The 21,412-nt window shown below is 56.3% G+C and overlaps 1 protein-coding gene across 3 annotated transcripts in view; it reads left to right on the forward strand.

The window, feature by feature from the left end:
• CHAT (choline O-acetyltransferase) overlaps positions 1-21,412 on the forward strand; it is a 53,458-nt gene that overhangs the window by 25,884 nt on the left and 6,162 nt on the right. For all 3 annotated transcript variants that reach the window (XM_089314180.1, XM_070058107.2, XM_070058108.2), the window contains 6 exons: positions 10,554-10,723; positions 11,445-11,545; positions 12,244-12,372; positions 14,531-14,653; positions 18,975-19,125; positions 19,261-19,323. In XM_089314180.1, coding sequence (XP_089170306.1) covers positions 10,554-10,723; positions 11,445-11,545; positions 12,244-12,372; positions 14,531-14,653; positions 18,975-19,125; positions 19,261-19,323 — 737 coding nt within the window. The remainder of the gene's footprint in view (positions 1-10,553; positions 10,724-11,444; positions 11,546-12,243; positions 12,373-14,530; positions 14,654-18,974; positions 19,126-19,260; positions 19,324-21,412) is intronic.

Raw genomic sequence — 21,412 nt, forward strand, 5'->3', positions numbered from 1 at the left:
TGGAAGACTACAGAGCTTGTCAATTTGTCGGAAAAGGATGGCCAGGCTGGAGAGGCCCCCCGAGCCTGTTGGCTTCCCTGGGCGCTGGGTGGAGATCCTGCACACAGACCTCGGAGGCAGGTGCTATTTGTCTGTGCATCTCAGCAGCCAGTTAGAGCTGCACCACTGCTCTCGAGGAAGGAGCAGACAGAAGGCACAGTTGTGGCTGCAGAAGGCCATGGTCATGGTCTGCAAGGACCACGCGGGATGGGGGCCCTTTGCCAGAGCTGGGCAAGTCTGCTGGTTTGAAAACCAATTACACAGCGGCACTAACGACCTCTCTGATTTAATTGGCCCAGAAGCACCTCCTGTGCTCCTGAGACTAAAAATGTGATTTTCTTTCTCCAGGGAGGGACCAAGGCCGGTGCCTCCCTCCCACACCAGAAGCATGAAGTTCTTTAGGGACTGGCCTGGAGCATCCAGACTGGACAGGCCAGTGGGCCAGGGGACAGAGGCCTAGCCTCCACTTGCGCCCGTCTCTGGCTCCTGCAGCCTAGGCTTTCTGGCCCACGGTATGGAGACGGCAGCCGCCGTGTGGGGAGGACGAGGGGATGGGATGTGAGCAGATGGCCTGGAGCCTGCTGCACAGAGGGTGTTTGCTAAATGGTAGCTCTTATTAGATTTGGGGAAACACTCTGGGGACCCTGAAGGCCCGCAGCCTCCCTGGGAAAAAAAATCTGGTGAACTTGGAAACGGGCAGCTGCGGAATGAATGGGCATGGTCCATGCAGAGGACGTAGCCCGTGGATACTCAGGCTGCATGGGCTTTGCTCCTTGTGTGGGATCCTCACCCTGGTGCACTCAGCTTCCCTGGGCTGTCTCACATCTCCTGTGCCCTGTGTGCACACACACCAGGCGTCTCTCCCTGGCCACCGTCTCCCGGCCCTCACTTGCCAGGTTAGGTGCAGGATGTTAGGTGCAAGGCAGTCATGGGTGTGTTTTTTTGTTTGTTTGTTTGTTTTTTCTCCATCTCCTACCCTTCTCCAGACTTAATCCAAGTCTTTCACATGGGTGGGGGGGACCCAACTACTTAACCATCACTGCTGCCTCCCAGGGACTGCACTAGCAGATTTATTTGTTTATTTGAGAGGAAGAGTTACAGAGAGAGAGAAAGAGAGAGGGAGAGGGAGAGAGAGAGAGAGACAGAGAGAGACAGAGAGAGAGGGAGAGGTCTTCCATCCACTGCTTCACTCCCCAATTGGCCGCAATGGCTAGAGCTATGCCAATCCAAGGCCAGGATCCAGGAGCTTCTGCTGGGTCTCCCATGTGGTGCAGGGGCCCAAGCACTTGGGCCATCTTCTACTGCTTTCCCAGGCCATAGCAGAGAGCTGGATTGGAAGTGGAGCAGCCAGGACTAGAACCAGCGCCCATATGAGATGTTGGCACTGCAGGTGGCGGCTTTACCAATCTTACATCCTTGGAATAAGCCCACTTGGACATTGTGCTGTTTCTTTCTCTGTATTGCTTACTTTTATCTGCTGATACATTGTTCCATGTCTTCATACCTATATTCATGGGGAATATTGACCTGCAGTTCCGCTTTTGTTTTTTTAGTAAGACTTATTTGTTTATTTGAAAGGCAGAATGACAGAGAGAGGGGGAGACCTTCCACCCACTGGTTCACTCCCCTAAAGGCTATAACAGCTAGGTCTGGGCCAAGCCAAAACGGGAAGCCAGGAGCTCAATCCTGGTCTCCCACTTGGGTGGCAGGAGCCAAGGACCTGGGCTATCATCCGCTGCCTCCCCAGGCACATTAGCAGGGAGCTGGATCATAATCGGTGCCACCAGAACTTGAACCGGTGCTCCGATGTGGAGCATCACGAGTGCTGACGTAGCCCACTGTGCCACAACACCAGCCATCGCTGTGGCTTTCATGTTTGTTTTCTGTACTGTATTTAAACTTACACATTCGGGGCCGGCGCTGTGGTGAAGTGGGTTAACGCCCTGGCCTGAAGCACCGTCATCCCATGTGGGCACCGGTTCGAGACCCAGCTGCTCCACTTCCTGTCCAGCTCTCTGCTATGGCCTGGGATAGCAGTGGAGGATGGCCCAAGTGCTTGGGCCCCTGCACCCACATGGGAGACCCAGAAGAAGCTCCTGGCCCCTGGCTTTGGATCAGTGCAGCTCCCGCCGTTGCGGCCATCTGAGAGTGAACCATCGGATGGAAGACCTCTCTCTCTCTGCCTCTCTTCTCTCTGTGTAACTCTGACTTTCAAATAAATAAATAAATATTTAAACTTACACATTCAATCTTGTTAATAGTTACGGGACTGTTGGAATTGTCTGTTTCATTTTCAGTGCTTGTGGTAGTTAATGCTTTTTAAGGATTGGTCCATTTAATTTAAGTTGTCAGTGTGTTGTGCGCGGAGCTCTTTGTAATATTCTCTTATTACACTCCTTATGTCTGCAGGGTCTATAGTGATGTCCCCCGTTCATTCCTGATATCACTGATTCTCTCTCTCTTTCCTCTTCCTCCTCTCTCTCTCTTTCACCTGTTAGTCTTGCTACAGGCTCAATTCGTCTTCTGAAAGAATCAACTTTTATTTTCAAGGCTCTTCTTTTTCTTCCTGTTTTCAATTTTGTTAATTTTTTATCTTTATTTTCTTCCTTCTGCTTGCTTTGGGTTTATTCTATTCTTATTTTTCTAGATAAATCTGAGACTTTTCCTCCTCCTCCTCCTCTTCTAAGATTTATTTATTTGAGAGGCAGAGTTAGAGAGAGGTCTTCCATCTGCTGGTTCACTCCCCAAATGGCCACAATAGCCAGAGATGGGCCAATCCGAAGCCAGGAGCCAGGAGCATCCGGATCTCCCAGGTGGGTGCAGGGGTCCAAGCACTTGGGCCATCCTCTGCTGCTTTCCCAAGCTTATTTGTAGAAAGCTGGCTCAGAAGTGGAGCAACCAGGACTTGAACTGGCGCCTTATGGGATGCCGGCACAGGCTTAACCTACTACCCCACCTTGCTGGCCCCACCTTTTCCCCTCTCTTCCTCTCCTAATGTAAGCATTTGGTGCCGCAAATCTCCCTCTCATCAGGATGTTAGCTGTATCTCACAGATTTGTATGACAGCTATTTAAGTTTATAGTCATGTCAGAGTATTTACCAAATTTCCCCTAAGAATTCTGCTTTGACCTAGGGAGTATTTAAAGTGTGCTCTTTAATTTCTAGAAGTTTGGATCCTGTTATTTTTTTGTAACTGATTTCTACTTTGATCCCAACAGAGGCATGGAACTCATTTTGTATTATCTCAATTCTTTTAAATCAGTTGAAGGTTGTTTTATGGCCCTGGATATGGCTGATGTTGGCGCATATCCCATGGGCACTTGGAAAGACTTCATTCTGCTGTTGTTGAGTGAGGTCTTTCTAAAAATATCAATTAGATCCTGTCCATTCATAACATGTTGGATTCTTCCATATCCTTGGTGAATTTCTCTCATTTTTCCTATCCATTGTGCTTTTTAAAAAGATTCATTTATTTATGTTAAAGGCAGAGCACAGAGCACGAGGGAGAGTAAGAAAGAAAGAGATCTTCGATCCACTAGTTCACTCCCCCAAAAGGCTGGCAACAGCCAGGTCTGTGCCAGGCTGAAGCCAGGAGCCAGGAACTCCATCCTGGTCCCCCACATGGATGGCAGAGGCCCAAGTATTTGGGTGATCTTCTGCTGCCTTCCCGGGGTGTGCATCGGCAGGAAGCCAGATTGGAAGTGGAGCAGCCGGGACTCAAACTGGCACTCTGATATGGGTTGACAGGGTCGCAGGTGGCGGCATAAACAGCGCCAGCGCCTGTCCTTTCAGTTGCTGGAAGGGGCGTTGAAGGCTCCAAGTACAGTCAGGGACTTGTCTACCTCTCCTGTCAGTCCTGTCATTTTGTGCTTTGTGGCACACTGCATGCATCCGCTATGCCTTCTTGCTGTTTTTTTTTTTTTTTTTTTTTTTTTTTTTTTTTTTTGACAGGCAGAGTGGACAGTGAGAGAGACAGAGAGAAAGGTCTTCCTTTGCCGTTGGTTCACCCTCCAATGGCTGCCGCGGCCAGCGCGCTGCGGCCGGAGCACCACGCTGATCCGAAGCCAGGAGCCAGGTACTTCTCCTGGTCTCCCATGGGGTGCAGGGCCCAAGGACTTGGGCCATCCTCCACTGCACTCCCTGGCCACAGCAGAGAGCTGGCCTGGAAGAGGGGCAACCGGGACAGAATCGGCGCCCCGACAGGGACTAGAACCCGGTGTGCTGGCGCCACAAGGCGGAGGATTAGCCTAGTGAGCCGCGGCGCCGGCCCTTGCTCGGTCTTCACCCTCTATTTCTAGGCAATGTCCCTGGACATCTCCAGGCGATTCTCTTTGCTCTGAGGTCCCTGATGTCTTTCAATCCATGTTTGCCTGAGGTATCCGTTTTCTCTCTTTCACTCACAACCAACTTTGATTGCTATACTTGGGGTGAGTTACTTGTAGACAGCACGGGGCTCAGTAATGCTTTCTAGTGCATTCCGCCAATCTCCACCTTTTAATTGAGGTCTTGGATCATTTACACTGACTGTAATTATTGATGTGTCAGGGCTTATTGATGCCATTTTTTTTTTTGACAGGCAGAGTGGACAGTGAGAGAGAGAGACAGAGAGAAAGGTCTTCCTTTGCCGTTGGTTCACCCTCCAATGGCCACCGCGGCCGGCGCGCTGCGGCCGGCGCACCGCGCTGATCCGATGGCAGGAGCCAGGAGCCAGGTGCTTTTCCTGGTCTCCCATGGGGTGCAGGGCCCAAGCACCTGGGCCATCCTCCACTGCACTCCCTGGCCACAGCAGAGGGATGGCCTGGAAGAGGGGCAACCGGGACAGAATCCGGCGCCCCGACCGGGACTAGAACCCGGTGTGCCGGCGCCGCTAGGCGGAGGATTAGCCTAGTGAGCCGCGGCGCCGGCCGCCTTTTTGTTTTTGATCTGTTTTCTCTATTTTTCAATTCCTGTTTTCTTTTTCCGGCCTCCCAGTGGGTTACATGATCATCTGTTAGAATCCTATTTTGATCTGCCCACATGTTATTCACCATTATCTGTGTGCATAGCTTCTTGTAGCAGTTTCTATAGGTGTAACCTCACATATACATAACATCATAGCCTACTACCGGTGAAATCGTACAAATTCCAATGAAGCATAGAAAACTTAACACCTTCTACTTCCGTTTATTCTACACCATTTATGACCTAATCATTTTAAGCATTTTCTTATATATACGTTTAGAACCACATCAAGGAGTGCCATCATTTTTTTCTTTAATGCTGAACATAACTGAGAAAACTCAAAGGGAGAATGAAAATTCAGTTGTGCCCTCAGACTTTTTTCTTTCTAATGTTCTTTCTTCCTTCATAGACCAATATTCCTCTTTTTATCATTTCCTTTTTTTTTTATTTTAATGAAAGCTTCCTTTAGACATATGCTATGGTCTGGATATGGTTTGAGTACTTCCCAAACATTCGTGCATTGGAAATCTGGTCCCCAGTGTGGAGGTGTGGGAGGGAGTGGCACCTTTAAGAGGCGGAGCCTGGTGGCTGGTACTTGGGTCCCTGCAGAGCTGCACTTGGTAGCGTTTAGGGGATGTCTTGTGGGACCCCCGCAGCAGTTTTCAGAGCCAGCCAGACCCCCGGTGACTCTGGCTCCCTGTCTGGAGATGTGGTCTCTTACTTCTACCTGCGCTCCTGCCGTCTGCCCTGGGGCCCTCACAAGAACCTGCACGATGCTATTTGGACTTCGAGCTTCCAAGACTGTGCGAGTTCAGGAAACCTCTTTTCTTTATAAACTTAGCCTTGCTCGGGCATTTCATTATAGTATCAGATAACGTGGGCGAGTACACCATTCTTTTCAGGTGTGTCTGCTAGGAATAAATCGCCTAGTCGTTTTCTCCTACGTGAATGTTTCGATTGCCCTCCCTTGTTTCTGGGGGATATTTCTGCAAATACAGAATTCTGGGTTGGCGGTCCCTGTCGGTCAGCACGCGAAAGGTGTTTGCCCACTTCCTTGTGGCCTCCCTGGCTTCTAGTAACAATTATGCTGTCATTCTAACTGAACTTCTCTTTGGGGTTAGTTCAGTTTCTTTTCTTTCTTTTTAAACGAACATTTATTTATTTGAAAGGCAGAGTTACTAGAGGCAGAAGCAGAGAGGGAGAGAGAGAGAGAGAGAGAGAGAGAGAGAGAGAGAGAGATATCTTCCATCCCCTGGTTCACTCCCCAAATGGTTGCAACAGCCAGAGCTGAACAGATCTGAAGCCAGGAGCCAGGAGCTTCTTCTGGGTCTCCCACTTAGGTACAGGGCCCAAGGACTCAGGCCATCTTCTACTGCTTTCCCAGGCCATAGCAGAGAGCTGGATGGGAAGTAGAGCAGCCGGGACTCGAACCAGTGCCCATATGGGATGCCAGTGCTGCAGCCTGGGGCTTTAACCCGCTACACCACAGCGCTGGCCCCTGTTCGTCTTTGTGTACTCAAGTTGGGATTCCTAGTTATTGATATGATGAGAGATTTTCCATCGAAACCTGCAGGTATATGTTGTAAGCCTCTGCATATTATTTAAACCTGCTATTTTAGCTGGCTTCCTCTGACACTGCCCCAGCAGGTGAGGGGGTATGTGCTGCTTTGGTAAAGCCAGAGGTCAAGTCCAGGTTCTTCATGTGGGCAATGGCCAGAGCTGAGCTGATCCAAAGCCAGGAGCCAGGAGCTTCTTCCAGGTCTCCCACGCGGGTGCAGGGGCCCAAGCACTTGGGCCATCTTCTGCTGCTTTCCCAGGCCACAGCAGAGAGCTGGATGGGAAGTGGAGCAGCCTTCGGAGGGGTGCAGAGCCACCAAGAGTCTGTTTGAGCCTTGCTTACTTGAGCCACAGTCTGGAAGGTCCCTGCCCGGCCCAGCAGCAGCCTTGGGGCTGCTCCCCACGGCCTGATGGGCCTCTGGGGTTCACACAGCACAGAGCTGTCAGTCCCCAGGCCCCCAGCTTCTCCTAGCACCGAGCCCCACTTCCCTCCGCGGAGCAGGCGCTCCTGGGGAAGATTGATGGGCCACATTAAGTGCACCTCGGTGTGCTCACTGAGAACACCGCAAGACAAACGGCTCCCGCCGTGCGCCTCCAGCCCACCGCCCGCCTTCCCATTACCCAGGGGCTGTGGTCACGGCGGATGTGGCTGGGTGTCTGCCTTATGCGATGCACTTGTCAGCAGCTGACCGATCCGTGCTTGTATTCAGGGAGTTCATTTGCAAGACCACCTGGCCCAGCAGGCGCTGCTCTCCTGCCCCCCGGCTGGCGTTGGCTAATGAGCCAGGACTTGGTTCCTGTTGGGTGGTGCTGAGCTGTTGGGCCCTGCAGGGTCTGCGTGGTATGGCGAGGCCTCAGCCCCTCCCCGGGGGAGCCCTCACTCTGCTGTCCCTTGCTGTCACCCTTGCCAATGCCTGGCTGGGAAGGAGTGTCCCAAGTCTCCACTGTCCTGCCCAGGGGTGTGCCCGGCTGCTGTTGGCCCCCTGGCTGGACACAACTGCTGATGGAACCTGACAGTGGGGCCTGGCACACAGTAGGTGCTCATGAAGGGCTGGCTGCCTTTGCCAACAGGTCAGAGGTCAAGCCACTCACCCATCAGCTCCCCTTGCAGCTCCCGGTCCTGCCCCCATCCGTGGCAGTCACCACCGGGGTCCCTCTGTCCCTCGGAGCATGGGGAGGCGGTGGTCAGCCCTGGGTTGGATTCAGATTGGCAGGGAGAGAGGGAGAAGCCTTGAGTCCTACCCTGCCCGCAGCCTCCTGCTGCCATCCCATGAGGCCCTGACAAGTGGCTGCCCGCCCCATTAGCCAGCTGGGCGCCTCCACGCCCCCTCTCTGCACCGGGTGTGCAGATTCCAGCCCCACTGTACCCCCTCTGAGCCCGTGACCAGCCACAGCCACAGCCCTGTGCTCGCCTTGCTCTGGGTGCCAGGCTGCGTCCTCAATGAGCTCACAGACATGGGGTCACTAGTGGGGACCAGACCAGGGTTCCGGGGCCGCAGGTGCTACACTGGCAGCTACTGCCCGAAGCACTGGCGGGGGAGGGGGTATCTGAGGGCGCGGCAGCGTCTTGTATTGTATGCAGAGCAGAGTGAGGGGCTGACCCAGGCTGGGGCACAGGCGCTGAAAGAAGCTGACCGGGCAGACAGAGCGGAGCTATCAGGTGCTGCACACAGCGGGCTGCAGAGGCCAAGTGCCCCAGGCGTCCTGAGGGTAGTGTGGGCTTGCTAGCGCATTAGGGAGCCCCGGGAGGGTTTTCCCAGCAGGCCTTTTGTGGGCAGAGTGGGAGAAGGGAACAAGTGTATGGCCATGTGAGGAGATGGAACAGGCACAGGTGTGGAGGGGGCGGCAGGGCGGCAACCCCCAGGAGCGGCCACCGAGCCGGGAGACTGGGTGTGGAACTCTGGCTTCTCCATCACTGGCTTAGGGGCTGCTTCAGGTTCCTGCACCAAGCTTAGGAGCGGGAGGGACAGGAAGTCCCCCCAGGGGGTTTGGTCCTCTAGGCAAAGCCCAAGCCCTGGTGCTGATTAGATGGAAGTGGGAACCTCCAAAGGGCCTTAGAGAAAGCAAATGATGCCTTCTGGCTCCCCAGGGCCAAGTGCAGTCTTGAAAGCACAGGGGTCCCCAAAACTGGGCTCCCCAAAACTAACCCTAGACAGGAAGAGGGCACGGGTGTCCTGAGGATGGGCTGGGAGACTGTGTCTCCTTCCCCCAGTACTCATGGAATGCAGGGAGAATTAGATGGATTAGAACTGGAGTGGGACACTTCTCCCAAACCTGGAAAAATCACCTGGCCAGAGCAGGGAGCAGCACGGGTGGCCTTAGCACCCATGTACCCATGGGAGGATCTGAAGCATTGACTGACCTTGGAACTGAGAGTTCTCTCCGTGCCCAAGGAGAGCAAAGCAGAGGCAAATGCTCCAGCCATTACACCTGCACTCCAGGGAGGAAGATGGAAGGGAGGGGCAAAGAGTAAACATCTTTAAAGGTATTTGTTGGAAGTGGTCATAGAGTGGTTTAGATCTGAGTGCCACACGTGAGACACAACTAGCAATGTCTGCCTCCCAGAGCCGTGCTCGGGGCGCAATCTTTTTTTTTTTTTTTTTTTTGGCAGGCAGAGTGGACAGTGAGAGAGAGAGACAGAGAGAAAGGTCTTCCTTTGCCGTTGGTTCACCCTCCAGTGGCCACCATGGCTGGCGCACTGTGGCCGGTGCAACCCGCTGATCCGATGGCAGGAGCCAGGTACTTCTCCTGGTCTCCCATGGGGTGCAGGGCCCAAGCACTTGGGCCATCCTCCACTGCACTCCCTGGCCACAGCAGAGAGCTGTACTGGAAGAGGAGCAACTGGGACAGAATCCGGCGCCCCGACCGGGACTAGAACCCAGTGTGCCAGCGCCGCAAGGCAGAGGATTAGCCCATTGAGCCATGGCGCCGGCCCTCGGGGCGCACTCTTGGGCGGGGGTCACCCTGCACCTCCTCTGTCCCCACACCTGGCCCTGAGCTCAGGGTGTCATCGCCAGGACTGCCGAGACTCTTGGCCATGGTGAACCAAAACCTCAAACTTGGGTCTAAGTGGGCTTGGTTCTGGTGCTGGTCCTTAAGCCAAAGACAGGTTGTCCAGCACCACGCTCAGTTCAGTTGCTGGAGAAAGAACGCCTGCCCGGGCGAAGGGGAGCACACGGCTGTGGCAGCCACGGCCACGATCAGTGCCCTCTGGGCGTGCTTGTTGGAGGGAGCTGCCCAGGACGGCCCAGCTGGCCTGGCCCTGCAGTGCCCGACGCCCCCTCCCACATGCTGTCCTTGTCTGGGAGCCTCCAGTGTCATGGGGGAGGGGTGACTCCTTTGGGTGCTGCGTGGATTTCAAAGCTGCCACCCCCACCCTGTAGGAGAACTCCCGGGAGCCAGGGGTTGTTAGGGACTCTGTGGAAGAAGCAAATCGCGGGCCCAGGCTCAGTCCTGCCCGGGGATGCGTCTCCTGCACACTGCAGGGGTTTGGGGCTTCTTGTCCCCATGAGCAGCCCAGCGAGCTCATTCAGAGCCAGGTTCAAGGGCAGGCTGGCCTTTCCATGGCAGCTGTGCCTCTGAACCAACACCTGGCAGGGAATGGGGGCTTAGCAATATCTGTCCTGCAGATTTTCACGTGGAATTGCCTTGTTTTCAAATTCCAGCAACTAAATGTTTGAAAGTCAGGGATCAAGGCAAATAAAAGTGTGCTTGTGCACAGCTGGGGCTCACGGTGCCGGAGTGAGGGTGCCATGGACTAAGGGGATGGGGGGGCTCTCCCCTGGAGAGGGCTGGCCTGAGGGTCTAAGCATCCCCTTTGCCCCTGGTGGGCAGAACCAACGGCCTGCACATGGTGGGGCAGAGACCACTGGGGCAGAAGAGAGCCTGACGGATGAGTGAGCTGGGGAGGTGGGGAGGTCGGGGCTGGCTCCAGAGCTGGGTGTCCGCGTGTTGTCAGGGGCCAGGGCTGCCCTGGGAGGGAACAGGTGCTCAGGCTGTGCTTGCGTACCCTGCAGACTCCACCAACCGAGACTCGCTGGACATGATCGAGCGCTGCATCTGCCTGGTGTGTCTGGACGCACCGGGAGGCGGGGACCTCAGCGACACCAGCCGGGCACTGCAGCTCCTTCACGGTGGAGGCTGCAGCCGGAATGGAGCGAACCGCTGGTACGACAAGTCCCTCCAGGTGAGCAGCCGCTCAGCGGCCCTGTGGGAGCACGGCCACGCTCCCGTGAGCCACCGGGCAGAGCGTGGGCATGGCCGGTGGCTGGAGCCAGCACGTGCATGCCCCTGGCAGGTTCACCCCCTGGGCTGGGAGCCGATGGGACTGAGATGTGCCAGTGGTGTCAGTCGCTGGCCGGGACAGCGCTCTGCCTAGGAGCACGTGGCTAAGACCCGTCCACATGTCATCTGCTTAGAGACAAAGCCTCCAAAGCTCAGACTGCAACTAGGGGAAGAAAATGGAGCAGCCGGGACTCGAACCTGTGTCCATGGGGGATGTTGGCATCACAGGAGGTGATGCTATGCTATAGCACGCCCTCCCCCCACCCCGCCCCCAATCATTGTCTTTCATTCACTCCCTCAACAAACGCATCCAGCACCTGGTATGGTCTGGGCACAGCTCTGGATCCTGGGAATAAAATCATTGGTAGTCCAAAAACAGAGACTGGGTATGAGTGCCACACAGGACTACAGAGGAAGAACAAACAGGGCCCGGCTCTGCCTTGGCTGCCCAGCGCCTTCAGGGAAGGAGGCCATGTGGTACAGAGCTGTCTTGAGACTGGCACGCACGTGGCCAGGCCGCGGCAGCCACGCCCAGGGAAGTATTATCCACGGTGTCCTTGGTGGAGCAGGGTGTGTGGAGCTGAGGGCTGGCCTGAAACGCGGGCTCCCTCCTCCCGTTGCAGTTCGTGGTGGGCCGAGACGGCACGTGCGGCGTGGTGTGCGAACACTCCCCGTTTGACGGCATTGTCCTGGTGCAGTGCACGGAACACCTGCTCGCGCACATGTGAGTCTGGGGGCAGAGCACAGGGCCAGCAAAATCGGGGTGGTCTTTGGAGAAGGGGTGCACGGGGGCTGTGCTGTGTCCATCTGCAAAGTCTCCTGGCCAACGGGGGAGAGCTGGGGCCGGGAATTCTCAGGAACACCGGCTTTGATCCAGGGAAGCCCGGATGCAGACCTACTGTCTGTCTTGGGTCAGGACTGGCCTAGCACAGAGAGAGGTCTGTTTCCACCTCTCACACTGGATCCTCTCCCCAGCTTCTGAGCTGGCCGGGACTGAAGGCTCCTCAGTCCGTCCACACACACTGCTACTTCCAGTTTTGCTCATCCCCTAACGAGGATCTTGCGCCGGGAGTCTAGGATCCCTTCAGGATCGTTGAAACCCAGCCCCTGTAGACAGACGATGCAACTGTGCCTCGGATCTCCCTCCAAGAAATGCTAGCGACCTCACGTGCTCTAAGGGGGACGAAATGCAAAGCTCCTTTAGGCTTTGGATTCCGGGGGAGCTGGGTGGCGTCTTAGAGAGCCCCAGGGTGTGGGGTGCTGGGAGAGCCCGCAGGTCTTTCTCCCTGGCAGTCCGTGGCTGCACACACCAGCAACTACAATGACTGCCGAGATGGAGCCGCCAGGCTGTCCCCCAGCCCCTCCCCCACCCCGGCCCTGCAGGAGGCGGAGCCTCGGGAGCTGACCCCTGTCCACCCGCAGGACACAGGGTGGCAAGAAGCTGGTGCGAGCCGACTCGGTGAGTGAGCTCCCGGCCCCCAGGAGGCTGAGGTGGAAATGTTCCCCGGAGATCCAAGGACACTTGGCCTCCTCGGCAGAGAGGCTCCAACGGTAAGAAAAAAAAGCCACCGTGTCCCTTTGGAGAGACGGCCCAGGCAGTTTCCAAAGTCCCCAGCCTGCCGTCGCCGCCCCGACTGCTCATGGAAATGACCTTGCCTAAGTAGCCATCATTTCCATAAGATGCAAACTTAGAGCTATTTTTTTTTTCCTCCTCTGGTTTCACCTGGCTGAGCAGACCAAGGCCGGGAAGTCGTCCCTGCTTTCTGGGGGGAGTAACACACAGCTGCTTTGAATAGGTCATTTGAATCCAAGCTATTTCAATTTGCTTGAATTTACACCGCAACTCGACAAGGGAGACCTTTGTTCTCCAAGGGGAGAGGCGGTGGCTCAAGCCCCCCGACGGGACGGAGGCAAGAGTGCTGGAGACAGGTGCAAGCTCCCGTGGGTGGGCCAGGTACGGGGGCCGCAGTGAGGGGCAGTGGGAGACACGGGCTGGCACCCGGGTCTGGACCATGGTTCATTCCCTGTAAGCTGGTATGAATGCCTTCATTCAGTCATCACTCACTCACTCAGTCATTCATTTGTTAACACTGGAGCTCCCAGTCTGTGTGATAGAATCAGACAAGTACTCAAACCAGACCTGGCCCACAGAGAGCTGGCAACGTAAGATCTGCCAGGACTGTGAGGGAGGGCTTTGCCGAGATGGGCCTTGAAGCATGGATAGGAGTTCATAGTGCAGCCAGATGGCAAAAAGGCATAAAGATCTAGGCGGCTCTGGAGACGAGCAAAGTGAACGGCCACGAGAGGAGCTTTGCTGGCCTCATGGTACAGGCACAGAGCCTGCCCTGTAGCACAATGAACTCCTGTAGGTTTTCAAGCAGGAGGCTTGAGGGAGCCAGGGAGGACGGTTCATAGGAGTGGGGCGGAGCCTGGTCAGGCGGGGAGGCCAAGGTGGAGACCACTCTACCTGGAGCTGCTCCGGGGGGCCCCTGGCTGGAGGTGGACAGTGGAGAGGCCTTGGGTGTTCTGCCAAGCGATGCTGACATATGTCAGCTTTCGCAGGGTGCTCCAGCCAGGGGAAGCAGCCCCCGGGAGAGTGAGGAGGGGGGTCTATGAGTGCTGGGGGAGGAAGGTGCCACCCACCTTCCGGGACCCGCGCAGGCCCCAGGCGCCTCGGGGAAGGCCCCAGTGCCCCCCCCGCAGTTCCTGCTGATGGAGGATGAGGCCTGGCCCGTGGCTTAGGGGGCACCGCGGGGGAACCGAGGAAGAGGCCGGGGTCTGAGAGAGGAGCCCTGTCTGCTCAGTCTGTCCACAGGCGGCACTGCAGGGTGAGCTCCTGGGGAAAGTGAACCCCTCTGAGTCCCCCGCTCCCCAGCGCCTGCCTCCCCCGCCCCCACCCAGGTGAGCCCAGGTGAGCCCAGGCGAGGCAGGAGGAAGAATTCAAGACAAGGCTGGCAGGGAGTCCCAAGGGAGGGCGTGAGGGGCATGGCATTGCCCGGCCAGGCTCTGTCTGGGTCTCGCACAGCTGGTGGGCAGATGATGGACCTGGCTGGACATTGCTCCAGGGGTCAGAGTGGACCCCAAGCTTGTGATGAGAACGGTCGGCAGGGGGCAGTCTCAGCATCACCTCGGGGAGCTGGCCTGTGACCAGCTGCAGTTTGGGGATGAGGCTGTTCTTCAGGCACTGGCAAACTGGGATGACCACAGCAAGCCCCCAGGCCCCAGGCCACAGCAGGGATAACCCTGGGTGGGGAGACTCCCGCCGAGTGATGGCTAAGGTGACGGAGCGCACCCCACACCCCCAGGGATGCCCGACACTCCTGCCCACACCGGTCAAAGAATGGCCTCTTTCCTGGGCAGCAGGTTTCTAGAATTTTCTTTGTGGGCCACGTGGTCTCTGCCCATGCCAATGTCTCTCATCATCCCTGTCTTTCCCTGGCCTGCCTCCCTGCTGCAGCCTGGCCCTCTGTCCACCACCTGCTGCGCTGAGATCACCTACATCTCACAGTAGCCCTGGCCTCAGCGAGCTGCTGCCACTTCCACAAGGGCGCGGCGTGTCGCTGTCACCCCAGTGTGTCCCCAGGGTGCAGGGCCCGTGTCCTCATCTCCCAGAGTGCCAGGATGCGGCCAGGTGCTGGAATCATGCCTGGGTTGGTGGTGAGTGCATTCCAGTGGTGTGAACGCAATCGTCTTCCTGCTTCTCCCACAGAATAGTCAAGGATCTCGACTTCCTTGTTTATCCGTTCGACGGCTATGGGAAAAGCTTCATTAAGAAGCAGAAGTTCAGCCCCGACGCCTTCATCCAGGTGGGCCTGCAGCTCGCCTTCTACAGGTGAGCCCAAGGCACCAGATCTGCACCCCAGGCCGGGGGGTGCTGGCTGACAAGGCTCTCTCGATGCTCGACTCTGGGATCCTGGGACCCGAGGCCGCCATGGCAGGTGGCATGCAGGAACAGAGGATCAGATCTAAACCCAGCCCCAGGAGAGGGCCGGAAGGCTGACACAGTCAGGACCTGCCCGAGCGCTGGTGCAGGGGCACGGGGGTCAGAGGGGCTACGGAGAGGGCCAGGCCACGAGCAGAATCTGGGGTGGGCGGGGGGAGGCTGCTCCTTAGAGCCGCAGCCCGCTGGGACCTGTTCCTATCTTCCCAGCCTGGTTGCATAAGTCCGAAATGACCTATCTCTCACCCAGATGCCCCCTCCGATTGTCCCCCAAGCCCCTCCCCTGTCCTCCACTGCCATTGCCTTCGTCCCCTCCCCAGCCACACCCTCCTGTGCGTGGCCAATGCAGCAGCTCCCAGGGGGTCTCTGCGCCCACTCTGGCCCCTGTAATTCTGTCTTCCTGAGGCATGAACTTGGAAATATGTACATCAGACTTCCCTCTGGGAAACCTGGACACTTCCCCCTAGGCTCAGAGCAAAAGCCAGGCTGAGACAGGCCCCCTGTGAGCTGGCTTTTCCTGGGACCCTGCCTCAGTGCTGTCCTGTCCTGGGTCACCTTCCAGCTCAGGCACCCCCTGCGGAGGCCGGTGGGGACTCCCTTATCTGCAGCAGCCGCCTGGGGCTCCCTTGCCACCCGGGACTCCCTTGTCACCTGCTTTTCTGCCACTACCTTGTCCCACCCCCCAACTACCACCAGGAGAGAGGGCCCAGGGCAGGAGGCCTGCCCGAGACTCAGGCCACAACGTGTGCCCCCTCTGAGCCCTTCTCTTTCCTCCTCCACCCTCAGCACCAAGGGCAGGTGCACAGACCCAGGGATGCTCACGTGAGGGAGGAGGGTGGTGTCCCCTGGCCTGGGGGAGGGGTGAGGTGGGGGAGCAGCCCTGTTTTCTCCCAAGGCCGGTGTTAGTTCTGTGAACTGCTTTGTGTGTGCACTTTCTAGATTGTGTGTGCTTTTTCTAGATTGTCCCCTACCCCTGACACCCTGGGGGTGTCCCACGAATGTGTGCGTCTCCAGTGCTCAAACCACACCTGGCTCAGAGCAGGCGTCGGTAGGGGACTGAATCAGAGTCATGCGCTTTTCATTAGGGGTGGCCCTGCGTCATCTCTGGTTGGAGGTGGGGGGAGGACAGGACTGAGGCGGGGGGGGGGGGGGGGGGATGCGCCCAACGGGCCTTTGAAAAGATGCCTAAAAATAAATAAATAAAATGCAAACAAGATCTTCGCAGAGCCAGGCTCGGGCTTCTGTGGTTCCGGCTCATAAAGCCAGGGGTGTGGACAGTAGAGGCTGTTCTGTTCCATCTGCAGCTTGCTAGCCCGGCCAGGAGCGCTCGCTAACCAGAGGGCAGCAGCCATGTGCGCCTGTGCGCATGCGTGGGCGCACAGCCTCCCTGCTGGGAGACCTGAGCTCAGGGCCGCTGAGAGCCGGCTGCAGTCGGGACGCCGCACACCAAAGCCTCAGCAGCACCAAGACAGGGCTGGGCGGCTGCAGTCGGCACCTTCTGCCATCCCAAGGGCCTGTGGCTGAATTGATGGGCAAGCGTCCAGGCCGGACCTCGACCTGGCGTGCCTCCCGGCCCCCGCAGCTCTGAGCACGTCCCAGCCTCAGGCCCGTACCGACCACGGCCTAGGCCAGGAATGGATGGGGACCTGCTTCCCTGCGGACAGCTTGCTTGACTCTGAGCCATAGCAACAACAGCTGCCCATTTTTAGGGTGGGGGGGATTTAAGTTGTCGATTTTTAAAAATTATTAATTTAATCGTACTTATTTATGGGGCGTAGTGGAGCAATTCGATATGTGTATTCAGTGTATGGTGATTGTATCAGGTTGTCAGCATTTCCATCCCCTTAAACATTTTTTTTTTAAGATTTATGTATTTATTTGAAAGGCAGAGAAAGAAGGAGAGAGAGAGATCTTCTATCCCCTGCTTCACTCTCCAAATGGCCGCAACAGCCAGGGCTGGGCCAGGCTGAAGCCAGGAGCTCAGAACTTCTTCCGGGTCTTCCATGTGGGTGCAGGGGCCCAAGCACTTGGGCCATCTTCCACTGCTTTCCCAGGGACATTAGCAGGGAGCTGGATGGGTAGTGGAACAGCCAGAATTCAAACCGGTGCAGAGGCTTAACCTACTACACCATGGTGCTGGCCCCCTAAACATGTTCTTAACAGACTTTTGGCTAGCACTTAATACTTGCACGTGAACAAATGTTTTTGTAAAAATCAATTAATTTATTTAAAAGGCAGAGAGAGGAGAAGAGAGAGAGATCTTCCAACTGCTAGTTTACTCCCCAAAGGGCCACAACAGCCAGGTCTGGGCCAGGCTGAAGCCAGGAACCCGGGACCCTATCCTGGTCTCCCACTTGGGTGTCAGAGGCCCTAGCACTTGGGCCATCGCCTGCTGGCTTTCCAGGTGCATTGGCAGGAAGCTGGCTCACAAGTGGAGCAGCCAGGACACAAAAACCAACACTCCAGTATGGGAAGCCAGCCAGCAATGCAAGTGGCAACTTAACCAGCAGTGGCTTAACCCGCTTGCTGTGCCACGATACTGGCCCCATAAACAATGTCTCCATCTGCTCCTGGACTCAGCAGAAAACCCAAGCTACCCAGATGGGAGGACTCGGTCCATTTTCTACAGCCATAATGGAATACCACAAACTGGGTGTCTTGGTTTAAAAAGCAAGGTGCACTGTGTCACAAGGTGACTTATAGAGACTAGAAGCTGGGCTCAACGTATCGGGGAGCCTGACCTCGAGGGGTCACATCTGACCAGGGCCTTTGTGCTGTGCCCTAATGTAGTAGTGAGAGCACAGGGAGACCCAGAGCTTGTACCAGGAGGGGCGGGGGCCTGTTCCCCGGGCAGCACCCCTCACCCATGCATGGGGGCAGAGACCTCACACCCCACTCTCTCCTCTTTTTTTTTATTTGACAGGCAGTTAGACAGTGAGAGAGAGAGAGAGACAGAGAGAAAGGTCTTCCTCCCATTGGTTCACCCCCCACATGGCCACTACGGCCGGAGCTGCACCAATCCGAAGCCAGGAGCCAGGTGCTTCTTCCTGGTCTCCCATGCAGGTGCAGGTCCCAAGCACTTGGGCCATCCTCCACTGCACTCCCGGGCCACAGCAGAGAGCTGGACTGGAAGAGGGGCAACCGGGACTAGAACCCAGTGCCCATATGGGATGCTGGTACCGCAGGTGGAGGATTAACCAAGTGAGCCAGGGCCAGCCCCTCCACTCTCCTCTTAAAAGTTCCACCTCTCAGCTCTGCAGGTTCAGGCTTATGCTTGCCACTCACGTCAACCCCGAGCCCTGGGATTGCCCACTGCTCACATCAGCCCTGAGCCCTGGGATTGCCCACTGCCCAACCAGTGACAGCATCTGTGCCTACGCTCAGCACAGCGTTTGCTTCCAGGGCCCACAGAGAGACAGGAAGGGGGCTCCCTTGACGAGACCTGGGGGACTAGGATAGGTGTGCACGGGGAAGTTGAGTCACCCGCCAGGCCCTGGGCTCCATCAAACAGAGCCTTCCCCTGCAGGAGCCCACCCAGTGCAGAAAGGACTTGCCTGGAGAGGCCTGGGACACAGGCTGCGACTTGCTGGGTGACTCTGGGCTGTCCCTGACCCTCTCTGAACTCTCTGCCTTGTATGTTCCCCCAGCGTCTGATAAGAAGGGGGACATGCCAGCCAGGTGTGGGCAGCTCACACGCATCAGGGGTAAGAGGTTTCCCCTGGGTGGGAGAGGCGTAGCCGGGGTGCCTGGTGCTCCCACCACCGAGGCCCCGCCCACCTCCTGCCTCCTCCGGGGGTCACGCCTGAGTTACTTTAGATCAAACAAACAGGGTTCCCTCCAGGCTGTGAGCGATGAATTGCACAATTATTCCATTCTGCACTCTTCTTCCAACGCCCACCGGGATCTCTTGGAAAATTTGAGGTTTTTCCCAACAGATGGGGATTTTTTTTCCAAAGCAACCAGTCACCAGCTCCTTGTTTTCTATCAGCAAAGCACAGGTGATGTAGAGACGTGCATGTGGCTCCGCCCATGAGAGCCTGTGCCAGCATCCATCTCTGGGAGCGCTACTGGCGGGTCCTCTTAACAGTAGCGTGGAATACGCCGCCGAGAGCCAGCACTGTCCAAACCAAGCCGCTGAGCCCATTTTTCTTTCTGCATCGCCGGTGCCCTGAGAATAAATGATCGTGTGCCCTTCATCCTGTATCCCACACAGACTCCACCGGAAGCTGGTACCCACTTACGAGAGTGCGTCCATCCGCCGGTTCCGCGAGGGCCGCGTGGACAACATCAGATCGGCCACGGCAGAAGCGCTGGCTTTTGTGAGAGCCATGACAGACCACCAGGCTCCTGCCGCTGCTATGCCCGTACGTCCTGCTCTGGCCTCAGGGAGCCATGGTGGCAAAGGGGGACCAGCAGGGGTCGCTGTGGCTTCCCCTGGGGGCACCAGTCCTCAGGCAACCTCCTAAAAGTCCCTTGTGACGCGTCTCTGTCATCGACAGGACTGTGAGAAGCTGCGGCTGCTGAGAGACGCCATCCGCGCCCAGACCGAGTACACTGTCATGGTGAGTGATGTCCCAGAGCCTGCAAGACTTGGGGGTCACAGCACGAGCCCCCCCGGGGTGAGAGCTCAGCCAACCACCCGCCCGGTGACACGGCAAGGCCACGCCCCCTCTGAGAGCCGCCTTCTCTGGATGTTTGGAACCTGAGTAGCACACCATTCTGACTTTTTTGCATGGATTTTGCAAGAATCTGAGAGTATTTGACACCCTTTGAAACAAGGCCATGGTGATAAGGGCACGTGGTACAAGGGGTTTTCAGAAAGTTCATGGGTGTGGCATTGAAGGATATGTCCAGGGCTGAGCACTGGCCCAGGGGTTAACAGATGCCCACGTCCCACACTGGGGTGCCCGGGTTTCAATCCCAGCTCATGCTCCCCACTCCAGCTTCCTGCTAATGGAGACCCTGGGAGGCAATGGCGATGGCTCCGGCCATTGAGCCCCTGCCGCCCACTGGACTGAGTTCCCAGCTCCTGACTTTGATCTGGCCGGGTCTGGCTGTTGGGTGGAGACAGGCTCTGTCTCTTGGATAAAAACAACAACAGATAATTGCATGTTGGTGCAACAGTGTTGCATAGATGTTCAGTAATCTGCATTTCCACCAGCTTCTTAAAGAATCCCCCCATACATGTGGCAGTTTACTGAGTATCCAAAATGAAAGGTCAAAGGTGAAGGGGCGGGGCTTGGGTCTGTCAAACAGAGGTGGCCGACACACCATGAGCAGGTGCTAGGTTGTGGCTCTTATTCTCTGCATAAAGAAATACGACCTATGAAGTAAAGGTCTTTGCTGGGAATTAATAATTACATCAAACTTGTCAAGAGAATGTCTCCCTACTTTAGGGAAATAATTTCTTTTCTGGCCCTGTGGAGCCCTCATTTGCATACAAACAATGCACACTGAGCCACTGCTTGGGGCTGGTGATCAGTATATTAACTGCAAGTCATCTTGATGCAGTCTTAGAAGGATGATCTATCAAAATGAATTGAGCCAATTCTACCCTTCGTCTACGAAAGCAAGTCCAGTGCATTTTGGGGTTGCAGAACCTTCCCATGTAGACTTAGCCCTACATACCCAACTCATCTGAATAGTTAAGTGGTTGCCCTCTTGGGGGAAAATTAAGCAGCCTCTCATGCAATCAGTGGATTGTTTGTGTTTGGTTTGCTTTATGCCCGGCAAGGTGCTGGGAGTTAGCAAAACAAAACATGAAGCCACTTGCATGGCCTCCCAGGGTCAGAGGTTACATTGGGCGGGCGGGGGGGGGGCGGGGAACCAGAGAAGGGAAGAGAGCCTGGCGCTTCGGGGATGGGCTCAGAGCACATGTCAGGCGGGCTGAGGCTGTGCTGTTCGTCTCCCCAGCCTGCAATGAGGTGCATTTGGAGAGGCTGAGGCCAAATCATCTGTGCCTTCATTGGCCGCTGAAAGAGACACCTGTCTGATCCCCAGACCCTGTACACCTGAGTGAAGCTCACTGCGGCGGGAGGTGCCTCCTGCTCGGAGGGGCTTTGACTGCCAAGGGCCGTCTTACGTAACCGCGAGATCCTCCCCACTCTCACCCCTACCTGTTGTCCCCCGGGGTTATGGCTATAAGCCAAGGGTGTCTCCATCAGCCCCCCAAACGCTCCAAATAAAACCAGGGTGCCTACTACACCCCAGCCTCACGTGGGAGAGGCGTAGAAGCAGTGCCCTGGCCCACTGCCAGCCACTCCACTCCCCTCAAGGCCCTCTGACGCTGAAATCCTGGAGCTCTCATTCTGCTACCCTATCCTTCCTTATGGATTTAAATATAGGGGCCGGTGTTGTGGCATAGTGGATTAAGCCTATGATGCTGGCATCCCATATGGGCGCCAGTTTGAGTCCCGGCTGCTCCACTTCTTCTACTTTTCTTTTTTAAAGATCTTTTATTTATTTGAAAGGCAGAGTTACTGAGAGGCAAAAAGAGGAGAGAGAGAGAGAGAGAGAGAGGTCTTCCATCTGCTGGTTCACTCCCCAGATGGCCAAAACGACCAGAGCTGAGCTGATCCAAAGCCAGGAGCCAGGAGCTTCTGCCAGGTCTCCCACGCAGGTGCAGGGACCCAAGCACTTGAGCCGTCTTCT

Source organism: Oryctolagus cuniculus, chromosome 15 (genome assembly GCF_051225735.1).
Source record: "Oryctolagus cuniculus isolate XC-2025 breed Fujian yellow rabbit chromosome 15, ASM5122573v1, whole genome shotgun sequence".
NCBI lineage: Eukaryota > Metazoa > Chordata > Mammalia > Lagomorpha > Leporidae > Oryctolagus > Oryctolagus cuniculus.